General features: G+C 30.2%; 1 protein-coding gene across 8 annotated transcripts in view; it reads left to right on the top strand.

The window, feature by feature from the left end:
* The window catches only part of LOC145291542 (uncharacterized), a 459,128-nt gene that overhangs the window by 325,839 nt on the left and 112,192 nt on the right, over nucleotides 1-21,097 (top strand). For all 8 annotated transcript variants that reach the window (XM_080137554.1, XM_080137553.1, XM_080137547.1 and 5 more), the window contains one exon: nucleotides 12,481-12,859. In XM_080137554.1, coding sequence (XP_079993680.1) covers nucleotides 12,789-12,859 — 71 coding nt within the window. In that variant the 5' untranslated portion in view covers nucleotides 12,481-12,788. The remainder of the gene's footprint in view (nucleotides 1-12,480; nucleotides 12,860-21,097) is intronic.

Raw genomic sequence — 21,097 nt, 5'->3', positions numbered from 1 at the left:
AACATAATAGTAATGATAATAATAATAATAATAATAATAATAATAATAATAATAATAATAAAAACAGAATAAAATTAATATTTATTATCTTTTTAATATAACATATTTAGCCATAAGAGGGGATTAAATAAATTAAATAGGTCCAATAATTATAAATAAAAAACTACTAATATTTATGTATATAAAAAGAATATAATACAAATACATACATATATATATATAGATATATAACCACACACACACATATATATACCCAAATATACACACACATACACACACATATATGTATATACATATATATATATATACACATACATGCACATAAGTAAAGGTGTAACTATACTATTAAGTTGGAAGTTTAAGCTATTTAAGTATAGATATAAAGTCATATTAAATCACAAAATAATACATTCAATACCAGATTACTAATAACACAGATACAAGTACACTTACCTATAAATATATTCAGGCAAAAGAAGTAATTAAATCAACGAAATACTCAAAAATAGCGACGCACAGGTAGATAGTACCCTAATTAAAAATAATAAGATACATATGTATATACTCACAGAGAACCAACCGACATACTAATAAGCATATATATATATATATATAATCTTATGTATACACATACATACAAAAAATACACAAATATATGCACACAATCATATACTAATACACAACAACGCACACACACATATATATACTCACACATAAATATGTATAATTTACATAAATTATATATATAGAAATACATAAGAATACAAATAATTTGGCAAGGGTACAGATAGATGCATACACACATAGAAACATACAAATGGATTGAATAAACATGGGAGGGTATACCAAATAATATAGAAATATATAGATCTAAGTACACACGGTCATAAAATAAATACATAGACACATACATATACACATAGACACACATGTATATAAGATAGGAGAAGTAAAGAATGAAATCAGGAGAGGAGAAAGTATATTAATAGAATATTAATAAATTATAGAAATCAGTGACAATTTTTAATTTATTTAAATTTTATATCTAAACTAAATTACTTAAAAGATGGGTTTTATAATGTTTGCAATTAATTGAATTTTCGTGCTTCTTATTTAATAATTTATCTCTTTCTCTAAAAGTAAGTATAAATAATTTCTCATAAAGACATAGGTAGCAAGGCGAGTTTAAAGATGAACAGGTTTTCGCTTTCTTTAAAATTTTCCAATTTACTATTGGGGAGTAACCTTGCTCTACTAGTTCATTGTAATATTTAGACAAGGAAGTTCTATTTTTGTACTCATTATTTTCAAAAGAGCACTTGTGACCGGTAAATCTTTCTTTAAAATTGTTATTTGTCATTCCTATGTAATATTTTTTTTCATTCGGATTTTCCTTAGTAGAAATAGTTGCTTGGTACACTACAGAAGTAATTTGACAATTTCCTTTAAGAGGGCATTTTGATTTAATTCTACAGTTACAACTTTCGGTAGCAATGGGTGTGCTATTTTTGTTTAATATTTTGTTATTATGTTTTTTAATTATTTTTTCAAGGTTTTCATTACAACTATAACTAAGTTTTATTGTATTTTTATTGAAAATTTTATGTAGTATGTTATTAATAGGGAAGTGCTTTTTAATTAAGTTTAAGAATTTCATTCCTAGATTTGTTTTAAGTTTCAGATTAAAAGGGGGATTGTATATATATGTATGTATTTGTATTATATTCTTTTTATATACATAAATATTAGTAGTTTTTTATTTATAATTATTGGACCTATTTAATTTATTTAATCCCCTCTTATGGCTAAATATGTTATATTAAAAAGATAATAAATATTAATTTTATTCTGTTTTTATTATTATTATTATTATTATTATTATTATTATTATTATCATTACTATTATGTTTATTGTTATTAATAATAATTTTAATATTGTTTTATCATTATTTTTTTCTTTTATTCATATATTTATCTAATAAAAACGCGAAAACTTTAAACTTATATCATTTAGCATAAAGGGCCTAATTAATGGTAGACGTATGTTTGAATTGCGTTGATTTTACTCGTGGACGTATGTAAGTGGATAAATATGCTAGCAGAATGCATTCACTGCCTTTTTTGACATGTTCATTTCTGACGCTTGGATTGTATCTTCTGTTTGTATTTGTAATAATATGCTTCATTACTGAATTGTATAATTGTTCATAAATTGGTTGACACGCAGATTTTTTCTTTTTCTTTTTCTTTTTCTATATACTGTCAAATTCTTACTTTCTCTCTTTCTCTATTTAACTAGATCTCATTATTCTTTCCTTTTCCTTCTAGTTCTTATTCTCTTTATTATAACCCTTTGTTTCTTTTTTCTTTTCTTCTCCATATCATATATATATATATATATATATATATATATATATGTGATGTGGAGGGGGGGAGGGGAGAAATGAAGTATGTATATATGTGTGTATGTATATATATATATATATAGGAATAAAGTATGTATATATGTATGTATGTATATATGTATATATATGTATATATATGTATATATGTATGTATATGTGTGTATATGTGTGTGTATGTGTATATGTATGTGTATATATATTTTCTCTCTTCTTTTTCTCTCTATTTTGTTTTCTCTATATTTTCTTTCTCTATTTCTGTCTCTATTCCTTTTTTCTTCTCAATCACTCTCTCCCCATTGTAATCTTTTAACTTTATTTAAACGGCCTCTCCCTTTTTACTTTTTTATTTAATTAAAGTCCTGTGTTTTAAGTTTTTTAACTCCAACTTCTAAAGAGTTCCTACCTAAAATAAAAATCCATTATTCATTGAACTTTTGAATAGTCAAGTCGCTGCCTGATGATATCTGTTGTTTGATTGAAACAAGTGGCTGTTTGTAGCAGCGGGATGTGAGCATGTTTATATAACAATAAACAAGTATTATCAGCTCTTTTTATTGAGCACTATCTAACAACCTCGTTGAATTCATTAGTCCATTACTTTTGAATATAAAAAAAACCCGAGTATATATATATATATATATATATATATATATATATATATATATATATATATATATATATATATAACTTCAGTTCCTTCGGCCATAATCGAAACCAAAACTTATGAAGAATTCTTGGTAAAATGACAAGAAACAGAAGATAACAATCAAACGACCCGAATGTAAGCGTGACACACAAAAGAACACGCACTATCGTATTGATATATAGATGATTCATGTTTGTGTTACATAACGAGGTTGCAAGGAAGTAATGTAAACACAAAATAGAATTTAGTGAGAATTGCTGCTCCTGCTGCTGAGCATCGTTCATTTCATATGAATCAGATGATTTTTGTTGGCATTCATTCCTCCGGTATCTTTCTAGTTGGGATTATTTCTAGAACGACATCAAGTACTTACCTGAAGGTTACCAAATGAAACTTTTTCTGTGGAATAAGCTGGATTCAAACATGGCACACCCAGATTATCAGTCCGTGTCATTGTTAACCCATCCGCATAGGACTCATGAAGATTGTGCCTCATGATCGTATGATCTGCATGAAGTCCTTGTTGATTGCAGCAATTCAGAAACCTATAGAATTGCAGGTATTTACCCCTGACACCAAAAAACAGCAGGACTTGGCAGCAGTATGTGAAGATACAGAGAATTTGGCCCAGAACACACAGAGGAATTCTAACCCTTTTTAAGTCATTAGACAAAATTTCAACTTAATATTAATAAATTTAGATACCCTGAGACAATGGGTTAAATGCTTCCAAATTCCTTTAAGATTTTGAAAGATCATAAAGTAATTCAGTCTTTTTTTTGTCTTTTCTTTCAACTGTTAGTAAAATTTTTTGATATTTGATTGTTTACAAAAATTTAATAAAATGTTTTGATGTTTGACTTGTTTACAAAAAATTAAAAAATATTTATATCTGACTTGTTTACAAAAAATTTTTTAAAATTTATATTTGACTTGTTTACAAAAATTTTTTAAAAATTTATATTTGACTTGTTTACAAAAATAAATTTTTTATATTTGACTTGTTTACAAAAAATTAATAAAATTTTTTGATATTTGATTGTTTACAAAAATTTAATAAAATGTTTTGATGTTTGACTTGTTTACAAAAAATTAAAAAAAATTATATTTGGCTTGTTTACAAAAAATAAAAAAAATTTATATTTGATTGTTTACAAAAAATTAATAAAAATTTTTGATGTTTGATTTGTTTACAAAAATTATATTTGACTTGTTTACAAAAAATGAATAAAATGTTTTGATGTTTTACTTGTTTACAAATAATTAATTTTTTTAAAATATTTGACTTGTTTAAAAAAAATTAATAAAATTTTTTATATTTGACTTGTTAACAAACAATTAAAAAAATTTATATTTGACTTGTTTACAAAAAATTAATAATTTTTTTTATATTTGAGTTGTTTCAAAAAAGCAGAAGTCATTCTGGTGAATTTAATTTTGTAACAGTTTTTTTTTTCAAATTGAAATTAAAAAATTTCATTTTATTTTAACACTTGCATTTTTTTTATTTCGATAAATAATCAATAAAAAAATCAAGTGTTTGATTATCAAAATTATATTGCCGCGACACACACAAACACACACACACACACGAAGGTAGCTCCTAAAATTTTTTTATTTAATATAAAGCTATGACGTAAGAAGTAAAAATGTTTAGCAATCTCTGCATAAGTTAGTAGACTTCGAATGATTGTGATTTGTTGATGAAGCTTTAAAAACAGATGCAATACATCATATAAACATGTTAAACGATTGCTCTGCTTGTCATAAAATGTCCCAGCTTACATGCTGCGTATATTGTGTTTATGATATCGTAATATTACCCACTTATGTCGCTGGCGTACATATATCCACTGTATATAATAATAGATTTCAGTGCCTTACAATCTTACCACCATTAGATAAGCTCCCTCCCCCTCCCTCTTTTTTGTTTGTAAATAACCCAATTTTTCAGATGGCTTCTCTAATAGCCATAAAATTCTAAGAATTGTAATACATTGCAAAAAGAAAAAAAAACTAGATTATTGTTCTATATTTTTTTTGTTTTGTTTGTATATGGTTTTTCAGCTTTTACATTATATGAGGAGATGCTGCTTTGAGTACTCTTTCTTGCCTTGACAAAGTAGAAAACCAACTTTGAAATCTAGTGGGGAGTGAGTCCTTTTCTTCCTTCTCAAAGAAGAGACGTTGCTAGCTTCTCTTTACTAGTCGATATTTTTGAGGAAGAACTACAATGTTATTTGGATTATTCAGACTGCTATTTCCATGTTAATCTCGCATGTTTTCGGCCGATGTAATCTCCGACCTTCTTCAAGTGAATCTTATTGGACTTGGGAATCTTTTGAACTTGGAGATCTGTATAGAATTTTGAACAGAGCTCTTTATTTAATTCATAGGGGCAGTTTGCTCTCGTTCTGTCAGCCATGATTGGATAGAAATCAAAAGTAATTCCATCTTAGTGTTTCCCACATTGAGGGTTGACCTTTAAAGAATGTCGTTTAGAACTGATTGTTACTTAACTCTTATACCCGTTAACTCACAGATCTGGAGGTTACACCGGCTGAAACGTTGTGAAGATCATATCCAATATCAGAGCAGTAGTGCGAATAGTCTAAATAACACAAATTCTAAATTGTCATTGCAAATATTTTAAAACGTTAGAAGTTATAGTTTTATTAACGTTTTAATTTTCACCAGTTCAGTGATGTGAGATTTTCAAATTATTCAACCTTTTTCTTCTTGATTCCAGTTTCTTTCGACATTGCTACTCATATGTATGTCACGTGATTAAACTAACCAATCAAATCCATTTCCTGTATATGTGGATCAGCTGACCTAACTCAAATTGAGTAATCTTTTCTCATTTCTCAAATCGCTTCTGCACTTCAAAATCATATTACTACTAAATCATAAGTAGCAAAATAACTGATTGGAGTTTAAGAAAGTTGAAACCTCTTGAACCAAAAATATCTTGAAAAATTGATTTGATGATTGATGAATGCTGTTTCTTTCTTTTTTTATTTTTATTTTCGTCGCAAGTGAAATTTCAATAAGTAAACAGTTTTTTAAATTTTTATTTTTGTCAAGAGTGAAATTTCAATAAGTAAACAGTTTTTTAAATTTTTATTTTTGTCAAGAGTGAAATTTCAATAAGTAAACAGTTTTTTAAATTTTTATTTTTGTCAAGAGTGAAATTTCAATAAGTAAACAGTTTTTTAAATTTTTATTTTTGTCAAGAGTGAAATTTCAATAAGTAAACAGTTTTTTAAATTTTTATTTTTGTCAAGAGTGAAATTTCAATAAGTAAACAGTTTTTTAAATTTTTATTTTTGTCAAGAGTGAAATTTCAATAAGTAAACAGTTTTTTAAATTTTTATTTTTGTCAAGAGTAAAATTTCAATAAGTAAACAGTTTTTTAAATTTTTATTTTTGTCAAGAGTGAAATTTCAATAAGTAAACAGTTTTTTTTTTTAATTTTTATTTTTGTCAAGAGTGAAATTTCAATAAGCAAAACTTTTTTAATTTTTATTTTTGTCAAGAATGAAATTTCAATAAGCAAAACTTTTTTAAATTTTTATTTTTGTCAAGAGTGAAATTTCAATAAGTAAACAGTTTTTAATTTTTGTTAAGAGTGAAATTTCAATAAGTAAACAGTTTTTTTTATTTTAAATTTTTGTCAAGAGTGAAATTTCAATCAGCAAACATTTTTTTAAAAATTTTTATTTTCGTCAAGAGTGAAATTTCAATAAGCAAAAATTTTTTTTTAAATTTTTATTTTTGTCAAGAGTGAAATTTCAATAAGTAAACAGTTTTTTAAAATTATTATTTTTGTCAAGAGTGAAATTTCAATAAGTAAACAGTTTAAAAAAATTTTTTTGTCAAGAGTGAAATTTCAAGAAATAAACATTTTTTTTTAATTTTTGTCAAGAGTGAAATTTCAATAAGTAAACAGTTTTTTAAATTTTTATTTTTGTCAAGAGTGAAATTTCAATAAGTAAACAGTTTTTTTTTAAATTTTTATTTTTGCCAAGAGGGAAATTTCAATAAGTAAACATTTTTTTTTAATTTTTAATTTTTGTCAAGAGGGAAATTTCAATAAGTAAACAGTTTTTTTAAATTTTTATTTTTGTCAAGAGTGAAATTTCAATAAGTAAACATTATTTTTAACTTGTTTTGAATTATTACTTCAGGACCTGTGAAAATTCCACGGTGGACTCTTTCATATGTAATATATTCATGTTGACATTCTGTAGATGTTCAGTGTAAATGGTGACATCCTGATATTATTGTAGCTCTTTTGTTAAAACTGCACAAGTATTTATCTAAGCAGGGACGTAAAATACGCTTAAATATGATATTTTAATTTATTTCGTGTTATATTATTAGAGAGCCAATTTTCTATCGATTCTTATATATTATGAAATTGTGATTTCAGAAATAAAAAAATATATCCATATGACTTCGGTGCCTCAGCTTGAATCAAAACCAAAACCAAATCTCATCTTCATTGTCTTTCAGGACACTTCACCACATGACTTCTTCAGTTCTCTCGATCTCACATGATAGTTTGCAGGTCCCAAATACTTCCCAATCCTGTGTCCTGTCGCAGGTTGTTGATGTAGGTCATTCTTATTCTATCATGGTTTGGGTGTCCATCTGTTGGTACCAAAAAGGTGTCTCGGTAGTGCAGTAGGCAGTGCGTCAGTCTTGTAATCACCAAATGTAAGTCTAGCAATCTGAAGGTCATATTGAGTTTGATCCTCACCTGGGGCAAGACAATTTGTAAATTTCTCGATTTTATAAACTATTGCATCTTGTATAAGACGCATGTAAAAACAAAAAAAACAAACTTATGAAGACTTCTTGGTAAAATTATTTATTACAAGAAATAGAAGGTCATAACAATTATATTACAGTCACTTGGAAGAAAAAACTGTAAGCGTGACAAACAAAATAACACACACGTTATCATATTTATTATTATAATATTGAAAATGTTAGAAAAAAAAAATGATTTTGATTATTTAATAAAATATTTCATAACATTTTAGGTTTTCTAATATTTTCAAATTAACCTTACAAAATGTTTTCAAAGTTGTAAGCAAATACCTATTTGTTTTAAAGATAGTTTTTACAACTTATCACCAACACTTATCATCAACACTTATCACCAACATTTATCACCAACACTTAACACCAACGCTTATCACCAACGCTTATCACCAACATTTATCACCAACACTTATCACAAACACTTATCACCAACACTTATCACCAACACTTATCACCAACATTTATCACCAACACTTATCACCAACATTTATCACCAACACTTATCACCAACACTTATCACCAACATTTATCACCAACACTTATCACAAACACTTATCACCAACACTTATCACCAACATTTATCACCAACATTTATCACCAACACTTATCACCAACACTTATCACCAACACTTATCACAAACACACCATCCAAGTTTTTTTTTTGCTCTTCCATCTCACATACACACTCTCATCATGTGACAAATCGATCTCAGTTATTTTTAGCCTTTGGATGCCCATATACTGATTAGGTTTCAACCGATGTACTCTCCAGCCTTCTAAGATGATGTTTTATTGTAATTTACATGTTACAGACTGTTTTCTTGTCTTGATTTTCTTGATTTTTATTATTTTTAATACGATTTGACTGTTGTAGTCTCTGATCTTCTACAGGTGCCTTGTACATTTCATGCCTTTCTTACATATCCCATATAATTTGTTTTTTTTTTTTACATATCTGATATCATTTATGTTTTTTTACATATCCCAAATCATATTTTTTACATATCCCATATCATTTGTTTTTTTTTTAGATCTCCAATATCATTTATGTTTTTTTTTACATATCCCATATCATTTGTTTTTTTACATATCCCATATCATTTATGTTTTTTTTACATATCCCATATTTGTTTTTTACATATCCCATATCATTTATGTATTTTTTAACATATCTCATATCACATATCATTTATGTTTTTTTACATAACCCATATCATTTATGCTTTTTACATAACCCATATCATTTATTTATTTTTACATATCCCATATCATTTATTTTTTTTTACATATCTCATATCATTTATTTTTTTACATATCCCATATCATTTATGTTTTTTTACATATCCCATATTTGTTTTTTTACATATCCCATATCATTTATGTTTTTTACATATCCCATATCATTTATGTTTTTTTACATATCCCATATCATTTGTTTTTTTTACATATCCCATATCATTTATGTTTTTTTACATATCCATATCATTTATGTTTTTTTACATATCCCATATTTGTTTTTTTACATAACCCATATCATTTATGTTTTTTACATAACCCATATCATTTATGTTTTTTTTACATATCCCATATCATTTATTTTTTTTACATATCCCATATCATTTATGTTTTTTTAAATAACCCATATCATTTATGTTTTTTTACATAACCCATATCATTTATGTTTTTTTACATAACACATATCATTTATGTTTTTTTACATATCCCATATCATTTATGTTTTTTTTACATATCCCATATCATTTATTTTTTTACATATCCCATATCATTTATGTTTTTTTACATATCCCATATCATTTATGTTTTTTTTACATATCCCATATCATTTATGTTTTTTTTACATATCCCATATCATATTTTTTACATATCCCATATCATTTATATTTTTTTACATATCCCATATCATTTATGTTTTTTTTACATATCCCATATCATTTATGTTTTTTTTACATATCCCATATCATTTATGTTTTTTACAGCTCCCATATCATTTGTTTTTTTTACATATCCCATATCATTTATTTTTTTTACATATCCCATATCATTTGTTTTTTTACATATCCCATATTATTTATGTTTTTTACATATCTCATATCATTTATGTTTTTTTTACATATCCCATATCATTTATGTTTTTTTTACATATCCCATATCATTTATGTTTTTTTACATAACCCATATCATTTATTTTTTTACATAACCCATATCATTTATGTTTTTTTACATATCTCATATCATTTATTTTTTTACATATCCCATATCATTTATGTTTTTTTACATATCTTATATCATATTTTTTTTTACATATCCCATATCATTTATGTTTTTTTACATATCCCATATTTGTTTTTTTACATATCCCATATCATTTATGTTTTTTTACATATCCCATATCATTTATGTTTTTTTACATAACCCATATCATTTATTTTTTTACATAACCCATATCATTTATGTTTTTTTACATATATCATATCATTTATTTTTTTCCATATCCCATATCATTTATGTTTTTTTTACATATCTTATATCATTTATTTTTTTACATATCCCATATCATTTATGTTTTTTTACATATCCCATATTTGTTTTTTTACATAACCATATCATTTATGTTTTTTTACATAACCCATATAATTTATGTTTTTTTACATATCCCATATCATTTATGTTTTTTTACATATCCCATATCATTTATGTTTTTTTACATATCCCATATAATTTATGTTTTTTTACATATCCCATATCATTTATGTTTTTTACATATCCCATATCATCTATGTTTTTTTACATATCCCATATCATCTATGTTTTTTTACATATCCCATATTTGTTTTTTTACATAACCATATCATTTATATTTTTTTACATAACCCATATCATTTATGTTTTTTTACATAACCCATATCATTTATGTTTTTTTACATATCCCATATCATTTATGTTTTTTTACATATCCCATATCATTTATGTTTTTTTACATATCCCATATCATTTATGTTTTTTTACATATCCCATATCATTTATGTTTTTTTACATATCCCATATTTGTTTTTTACATAACCATATCATTTATGTTTTTTTACATAACCCATATCATTTATGTTTTTTTACATATCCCATATCATTTATGTTTTTTTACATATCCCATATCATTTATGTTTTTTTACATATCCCATACCATTTATGTTTTTTTACATATCCCATATCATTTATGTTTTTTTACATATCCCATATCATTTTTGTTTTTTACATATCCCATATCATCTATGTTTTTTTACATATCCCATATCATTTATGTTTTTTTACATATCCCATATTTGTTTTTTTACATAACCATATCATTTATGTTTTTTTACATAACCCATATCATTTATGTTTTTTTACATAACCATATCATTTATGTTTTTTTACATAACCCATATCATTTATGTTTTTTTACATAACCCATATCATTTATGTTTTTTTACATATCCCATATCATTTATGTTTTTTTACATATCCCATATCATTTATGTTTTTTTTACATATCCCATATTATTTATGTTTTTTTACATATCCCATATCATCTATGTTTTTTTTACATATCCCATATCATTTATGTTTTTTTCAGCTCCCATATCATTTGTTTTTTTTTACATATACCATATCATTTATTTTTTTACATATCCCATATCATTTGTTTTTTACATATCCCATATTATTTATGTTTTTTACATATCTCATATCATTTATGTTTTTTACATATCTCATATCATTTATGTTTTTTACATATCTCATATCATTTATGTTTTTTACATATCTCATATAATTTATGTTTTTTACATATCTCATATCATTTATGGTTTTTACATATCCAATATCATTTGTTTTTTTTTTTACATATCCAATATCATTTGTTTTTTTTTTACATATCCCATATCATTTGTTTTTTTTGTACATATCCAATATCATTTATGTTTTTTTACATATCCCATATCATTTGTTTTTTTTTACATATCCAATATCATTTATGTTTTTTACATATCCCATATCATTTATTTTTTTTACATATCCCATATTTATTGTTTTTTACATATCCCGTATCATTTATTGTTTTTTACATATCCCATATTATTTATGTTTTTGTACATATCCAATATCATTTATGTTTTTTTTACATATCCAATATCATTTATGTTTTTTTACATATCCCATATCATTTATGTTTTTTTACATATCCCATATAATTAGTCTTTTTTTATTTATTTTTATGATAACCATCAGCTGCATCACTCAACAACAAATTTCTCATCATTGTTTTTGTGGTCTTCTGTTTCATCTTCTCTTCTGGCTATCTCAACGTCTCTCACATTAGTCGTTGGTGAGGGATGTGCACATGGATGCACGAGTATAAAAAATAAAACACAAAGACACATAAACTCCAATCTATTCCGCAAACATCTGTAACATTTTCTGTGTGTGTGTATGCATTAAGTTGATTCCGATCAGCCAATTTTCATCTGTTATTTTTGTACCATGTTATTGGCAATAAACTAATGAATTTCACTACAATTTTCTTTTCTTTTTTTTTTTCAGAGTGTCTTCATTTCATGTTATTCTTGACGATGGTATCACTGGCACGTAAAACTGCAGTTTCCCATCATCCTACTGCCATAAACACATCTGCCGCCACTTCGTCCACACTCGCAGCTGCCAGACCCAACATTGTTTTGTTCCAAGTTCATGAAATGCTGCCGGAAGATTTGTTCATGTACCATCATCATTGCCCGTGTGATTTGCACTAGTGATGAAGAGGATCTGGCTGGGTTGCCCCGACTCCGTGAGATGATGGTGCCACCAATGCTGCTGAGTCAGAACAACTAGATGCTGCCCGCCAATAAATCATGTCTGTGCTTCGCAATGTCTTTGGAGGATGTGTATCCGATAAGAGCACAGAAAATTTAAAGACTCAAAAGTGAGTTATTCTCTATCAATCATTATTGTTGGTGTTGTTTGTGGTTAAATAATCCATTGTTAACTATTCTGCACTTTCCCAAATGGATTATTAACTATTCTGCACTTTCAACGAGTAATTTCCAGAGTTCTCTTAGTTGTCCATAGGTATTTGTTATATCTGCAAGATTGCAGGTTTTTAGTCCTGACACCTACAGTATCGAAGGTCAGAGATTACATACAAAGTCGGTGGATGGTTTGTCTCCGAACACACAAAGAAACAACAGTTGAAACTCGATAAAAAGTGTGTAACATAGGATGAAATAGACAAAGGTGGGGGGGGGGTCAGCTGAGGCAGTGTAGAATATGTTCATTTGTTATGATACCATCTTCCCAGGCATTACTTCCTCTCTATTTTAGGGAGAGGATAGTGTAGGATCTGTTCTGTATTGGGGATTACCAGGGTGAGTATTCATATATTGCTAGTTTTATTAACATTATCACTCTTTCATGCATAATATCGTTAGGGTGGCACCCCTACAGATTCTGATGATGGACTGACATCATTTCCGGTAACCAGTTTCTGCTATCAAGCAGTCTGGACCTGAGACTCATAGGAAATGGGTGCATGACCTTACTTTTTCCTTCCAGTTGAGCGGAGTCCCTCAACCAGTATACGTTTCTGTATATTCTGCTAAATGATAGATTTCATTTCACTGTTTCGAAGCCTTTTCACTCTTCTTTCAACATTTAAGCCACAACAAATACGCATTACATTTACATGTCCCATATGAAGGTTACTAACATCCCTTATAAAACTGGTGCTAATGATATAGCAGGACTCATTAGACCATATTAGTTATACTTCGCCTTCTGCTCTCTAGGCCTGAGCAAACACCTTTCATTTCTGGTTCACGTATTACCCAATTAGCACGTTCATCGTTGCAGCTATCAAATGATGAACAGTGAAGCAATACACAACATATAGACACAGCATCTCACATGAGATTACATATCCAACAGATATCTACTTTTATGGCTTGATCTACTTCAGTCGTGTAATATATGTTTTGCAAACAAACACATATGCAAATATTGTAAGTTTTTTAAAGTAACTGCTCATCAACCTATGAAAAATGATTTCCTAAAAACAATCCTGCATATCTGAGCCGTAAAACCTTTACATATTTTCTTTTTTTTCCCTTTTCTTTTATTTTTTCAATTTGCATTTCTTTTTTCTTTTTCATTGTCTGCTTTCATTTTCTCTTTATATTTCTTTCCTTTTTTATTTAAAGTTTTTCTTTCTTTTTCTCTTTCTTAATCTTTTTCATTTCCTTTTTTTGTTTCATTTTTCTTTTTTTCAATTTGTCTTTCATTTTTTCTTTTTCTTTCATTTTCTCTTTCCTTTTCTCCTTACTTTCATATTTCTTTTTCCTTCATTTCGTTACTGTTTTTCTCTTTCATTTTTTGTTTCATTTCTCTTTCTTTTTAATTTTCTTTTTCACTCGCTTTTTTTCTCTTCCATTTTCTTTTTCATTTTCTCTTTTCGTCTCTAATTTTCATTTACTTTTTTTTTCCTTAATTTCTTTTTGTCGTCTTTTTCTTTTTTCCATTTCCATTATTTATTTATTTTTTTTTTTCACTATTTTTTTCTTCCATTTCTTTGCTTCTTTCCTTGTTTTTTACTTTCTAAAGTAAATGTGTGGCAAAGTTACAAGGTATGCCACACTGTCAAATATGGTAAACAAGCTCAAAGTGACCTGTACCGCTCTCCAAGTAGATTTACATGAGATTAAAAAAGGAGGAATAATAATAATAATAATAATAATAATAATAATAATAATAATAATAAATAGACTGTATTTAATGGATATAAGAGCCTTATTGTTTTGACTTCTTAATGTCTATTTGCACAGATACATTTGTTCATACAGCGTTTTCCTTAGATAGAGATTGAATCCTAAATATCTAAAATGGCCCAACCCACACACGATCCTGGGTTTCTGTAACAAGAGCCTCAGTGTTTACTTAATCTTGCTTCTCTGGTCAGGCCTGCCAACATGTCCCCAGCCATCAGCTTGACTAACATCGAAAATGTTATACTATAAACTTGTGTAGGACACAAGTAAACTGTTTGCTGTATTCAGTACACAGTTTACTCTTTGTGCTCGGAAAATACATTGTATCTTAGCACTGGCTACCATCACCAAAAAAGATGCTGTTACTAGGTGGGGCACATTTTAACATCACCGCTCTTTTGGGAGTGAACTCAGACATGACCTTTTAGTAAGAAGGTCTGTTCATTGAGTCGCTTCTCTCTGCTGACATCACGGTGGTGGGTGCTATGCTAAGCAGATAAATAGGATTATCATTGCAAATGAATAAATGTGAAAGTTTGGTCCATTTCTCGCACCAACAATAAAGTCAAAATTCACTTCAAACAATGGATGGACCATCTTTTGTTTGTGTGTGTGTGTGTGTATATATATATATATATATATATATATATATATATATGCAATGTCAGTTGCAAGGTGAACTCATTTGCATATTAGTTTAGAAAAAAGACATTTTATTAATTAACTATTATTCATTATTGTCACAGTGGTTGATTTGTGTTAAGTGGACCTTTTTGGCACCTTCATAATTCTTACTTCCTTTAGTCCTCGCATGCCACAAGTGATGTTTCTGACAAAGGGATAAGAATTGCTGTTTTCTGGGTCTGAATTCATCTAATACTTATTATTGACTATTTTGAAGTCTTTTTTTAGTTCATCAAGTGGTTTCATATCTTGTCTGAAGCGATTTCTATTAACATAAAAAGCAGATGAACAAAACACTTCGGAGAGAGTATTTGTTACATGCTACTGCGGATATATGACTTTAGCCATTTCAGAACTAACATACAACTTCACTATTCTATTTGAATTATTTTTATTTTTGATTATTAACCATTTAAATGAATAAACACAAAAGTTTTATTCATTCCTCACACCAACAGGAAATTTAAAACACCCTATTTCAAGTTAATTCAACTTCACATAATATATATATATATATATATATATATATATATATATATATATATGCACACACATATGCACATGAGTGTGGCTCAGATGCTTAGGAATGAGGGTGGAGAGTTGTATATTTTGGTTTCGATCTCAGCTGATGGCACCAGAGTCATATATATATATATATATATATATTTATATATTTATATATATATTTAAAAAAAAATTTTTTTATTACATTTTCACCCCAAACAAGGCACATTGCCACTTTGGTGTAGGGGGCTACTATCAGGGGCAGCAACTACTGGGGTACTATGTTGGGATTTGGGCAGCAAGATGTCGGTTCACGTTGCACTTGAACTTCTGCATGTCAGTACAGTTAGGGAAGCAGGAACCTGGAATGGAATTCCAGAGTCTAGCGGTTCTGGGGAAGAAACTACTGGAGTAGAAATATCTTTACATCTAGGGATCTCTACTGTGTGGGGGTGGGATTTAGCTGCCTGTTGGGTTTGTCAAGGGTGTCTACGTCGTGGGGGCACAAGTGTCTGCAGTTCGTCAGAGCATTCACCATTAAAATACTTGTAGAACAGGCAGGGGATGCAACATTTTGTCGATGGGACAGCGGCTGAAGCTTAGATGCCAGTTCAGGGCCTATCAGATTGGCAACTCTTTTTTTAACCTTGTCTAGGAGCGAGAGACTAGTAGCAGATGCACCAGCCCAAATGTGACAGCAATACTCCATACATGGGCGAATGGTGGACTTATAGAGGTACAGGATACTTTCAGGGCTCAGTAGTTTTCTAGCACAGTAGAGAGAGCCTACCTTTTTCGCAGTGGCCCTGGCAATGTTTTCAATGTAATTGTTCCAAGTCATGTTTCCTGTGAACGTTAGGTCAAGCAGTTTGAAAAGTGTACTCTCAGATAGGGAGTCACTGGCCATTGCTATTGGTGGTTGAGAAGGTTTCTTGTAATTATTGAAGGAAACCAGTTTAGTCTTGACAGCATTGAATGTGACCATCCATTTTTGTCCCCATTCCACTACAGATTGGGGGTCATCCTCTAGTGTTTTTGCCATTTCTTTAGATATGTGTTCATTTGTTTTCCTGTCATGCCTGTTATAGAGTGTAGTGTCATCAGCATAATATACCCATCTCAGAGGCAGTTTTGTTGGGGAGGTCATTAATAAACATTAGGAACAATAGAGGTCCAAGGATAGACCCCTGAGGCACTCCCGCATTTATATCACACTGTTTAGATGTACGACCGTCGAGGACAACCTGGATTTTTCTCTTATCTAAGAAGGATTTACTTATGTTAAGTATTCTACCAGAGATACCGTATGATTTAATTTTCCTGAGGAGACCCTTGTGCCATACCCTGTCAAAAGTCTTAGATATATCTAGAGCTACCGCTTTGCCCTCTCCCGCTTTGTCCAGTGAATGGTATATACGTTCAGAGATTACAGTGAGGATGTTAGCTGTGGAACGGGCATGTCTAAATCCATATTGTTTATCAGTCAGAAGTTTAACATCTGTAAGGTGCTGGACTAGAGCATGGTTAATTATGGTCTCAAATATTTTGGCGAAAAGTGGGAGGAGGCTAATGGGGCGATAATTTGATGGGTCAGTTCTTTCGCTAGAATTCTTGAATATTGGTACCACAGAAGCAGTTTTCTAACAGCTCGAAAAGCATGATTCATTAAGGCATTTGTTGTAAAGTTTGGAGAGAACTGGAGCTACTTCGGCTGAGCACATTTTTAATAGCTCAGCTGGGATGAGATCAGGTCCATATGCTTTTGAAGTGTCAAGGTTTTTTATGATAGCGTGTACCTGAGTAGGGGTGATTTTTAGATCGTCTAGCATGGCGTCTGTCCGCAAAGGAAAGTCAGGTAAGGGGTGGTTGGAAGGGTCTAGTGTGGAGTTGGAGGCAAACCGGCTGGCAAGCATATTAGCCTTGTCGGTTGCTGAGCAAACAACCTCATGATTGTGTGTTAGCGGGGGAATTGTTGATTGCCCATTATTTACTACACTGTTGTAGATTTTCCAGAAGTCACAATTTCCTAATTTTTGTGCTTCGATGCGTTTTTTAGTGGTTTCCGTAAATTCTCTCTTAGCTATCGCTATTTCTTTCTTAACGTTATTTCTAGCTTCTATATACTTCTGTTTGCTTGAACTGGACTTATGTCGGTTAAACCTGTGGTATGCATGCTGCCTTTAAGCAATGGCAGTTGCGCAAGTCAACGTAAACCATTGGGGAGAGTGGGCCTTGCTATAAAATTTCCGCATGGGAGCATGTGCTTATATGTATGTGTTTATATATATATATATATATATATATATATATTTGACATCAGCCCCCAGTCTTGGGAGAGTCGCGCTGCTAAACGTTCCGCCTGGCGTTGTGTCATCAGCCTAGGAGCCGACAGGGCAGAGAATCAACGCATGACACACAACCAGCAGAAGCGCAAGAGGAGGAAGGAGAGAGCTGCTGGTTCACAGCCTGCCGATACCGCCTTCACGAGCACGGATTGGCCTGATCAACCATCTCAGGACCGACTTTGACGGACGAGCAAGAAGAAGAATATATATATATATATATATATATATATATATATATATATATATATACAGTGGGGAAAATAAGTGTTGGACACATCCCATTATTCTTTATTTAACACATTTTTGTTAGATCCAAACTATATATATATATATATATATATACTTGTTTATTGTTATATAAACATGCTCACATCCCGCTGCTACAAACAGCCATTTGTTTCAATCAAACAACAGATATCATCAGGCAGCGACTTGACTATTCAAAAGTTCAATGAATAATCTATTATTATCGATTATTCATTGAACTTTTGAATAGTCAAGTCGCTGCCTGATGATATCTGTTGTTTGATTGAAACAAGTGGCTGTTTGTAGCAGCGGGATGTGAGCATGTTTATATAACAATAAACAAGTATTATCAGCTCTTTTTATTGAGCACTATCTAACAACCTCGTTGAATTCATTAGTCCATTACTTTTGAATATAAAAAAAAACCCGAGTATATATATATATATATAGTTTGGATCTTACAAAACTGTTTAAGCATTGCCTTAAGGCGAAGTGCTTTCCAACACCCTGGAAACCTCATCAGTATGCCCTGTATTTAAGAATTAAGGTGATAAGCCATCTTCCTCTCAGTACAGACCAATAAGCCTCCTGTGTGTCATGAGTAAGTTGCTGGAATCCATATTAAATAGGGAAGTAGTCAACCGCCTCAACAGAAATAATCTTCTTAGTGACACACAATATGGTTTCCATTCTGCTAGATTTACAGCAGATGTACTAACAGTTATATCTCATAGGATTAGCGAATTTCAACAAAGGCTTCCTTTCTAGGGCAATTGCTCTTGACATATCAAAGGCCTTCGATAAGGTATGGCATAAAGGCCTACTTCACAAGATTTCCAGCTACGATATAACTGGAAATGTTTTCTCAATCATTAAATCATTTTTCTCTGATAGGCTCATAAGAGTAGTGGTTTACGGGCAGAAATCAGAGGCCCACAGTATTAATGCTGGAGTCTCTCAGGAGTCCATCCTGGGCCCAACTCTCTTCCTGATCTACATCAATGATCTCTCAAAACACATACTTAAATCATTCGTTGATATCTATGCTGATGACACGACCATTCATGGCAACACATCAAAGGCCATAAATGACAAAGTTCTCTCTGATTCTCTCTCCTCTGATCTTAAGCGCGTGGTACAGTGGGGAAGAGGTGGCTGGTTACTTTTAATGCATCTAAAACCACGCTCCTATCTTTACTTCATCAACGCTCTGATCCCCATCTGGCATCAATTGAAATGGATGGCTCTCGTTTTTGGGAGGTTCCATGTTTTGACAAGCTTCTGAGATTGACCTTTACTCCTGATCTGAAATGAAACACGTACATCAAATCTGTTGCCGAGGACGCTGGGAAAATGGTGGGATCCTTCTACCGCTCCAGAAGATATCTCACTACTGATGCAATTCTCTATCTGTATAAAAGCCAAGTACGTCCAAGGATGGAGTACTGCTGCCACATCTAGGCAGGAGCTGCTAAAAACAGCCTATTCTACCTTGACAAAGTACAAAATAGACTTCGTGGCTTAGTGGGGGATGCTCTCTTCTCTTCCTTGCAACCTCTCTCTCATAGAAGAGACGTTGCGAGCCTGTCTTTGTTTTATCATTATTTCCATGGCAAGTGCTCGTCCGAGCTCCAATCTCTGGTCCCCCCTCGCCAATCATTCATGATAAACACCCGTCTAACTAAAACCACTGTCAGTAATTTCCCCCACACTTTATCTGTGCCTAAATCAAAACGTAGATTCCATGAACATAGCTTTTTTTCTGAGAAGTGCACGCCTGTGGAATTCTCTTCCGTTTGCCCTTTTTTCCACCTGGCTACAACTTGGACGTCTTCAAGTCCAACATGAACAAGTTCCTGATTAAGCGCCCCCTTAAGTAAGACACTTTATCTGGTCTCCAATACCAACTATTACTACGATATTATCCCATTGATCATTGTACACAAAATAACCCTTATCCTTGAGTGGCCTTCGGGCCTTGATAAGTGGTGACCCACATGTAAAAAAAAAAATTTAAAGCTATGTAATTTCAAATTGCCCATATTTAAATTTGGACTTATGTTTGCAATGGGAGATTAGTTCACTTTTAGAGTTTATTATATCATTACTTTGGGGGAAGTAATTATTGTTATAGCTTTGGATGTGCAAAGGTGACATGACTTAGAGCCTGGAGTGTAAGACAACCTTTTTTAGGATAGTCCATTTAATTGAGAAAGGAGTTTTATTAAACTTGAGTTGTTTAGTTAAAGTGGTTAGGGAAGTTTCTTGGTTATTATTAGAATTTTGGTTATTAAAAGAAAGTGTGTGGTTAGATATTCTTACCTTTATTAAAGTTAAAGTAGTGCTGAGATATGTGTGTGTTTTACTAGGTGTTTAAGGCCTGTTATAAGTTTGTTGATTTGTACTTGGGTTTGATGTGGAAAGATAGCTTAAATTTTGTTCATTGCGGTGAGCATTGGTCGGGTCAATAAGTGCTGGGATATTGTTTTGGAGAGGATTATATATATATAATAAATTTAAAAAAAATTTTTTTTTTTAAACTTTGTAAACCGTCAGCAGGCCGTGCTTGCTAGAATCTTGTCTTTCACTATCAGGCAATTCCATTCCGTCTTTTAAGAAAGG

This window comes from Euprymna scolopes, chromosome 12 (assembly GCF_053919585.1).
Source record: "Euprymna scolopes isolate OS-2025 chromosome 12, ASM5391958v1, whole genome shotgun sequence".
NCBI classification, from domain to species: Eukaryota; Metazoa; Mollusca; class Cephalopoda; order Sepiida; family Sepiolidae; genus Euprymna; species Euprymna scolopes.
Note: the sequence above shows the minus strand (reverse complement) of the source record. Positions and strands in the feature narration are given on the sequence as shown.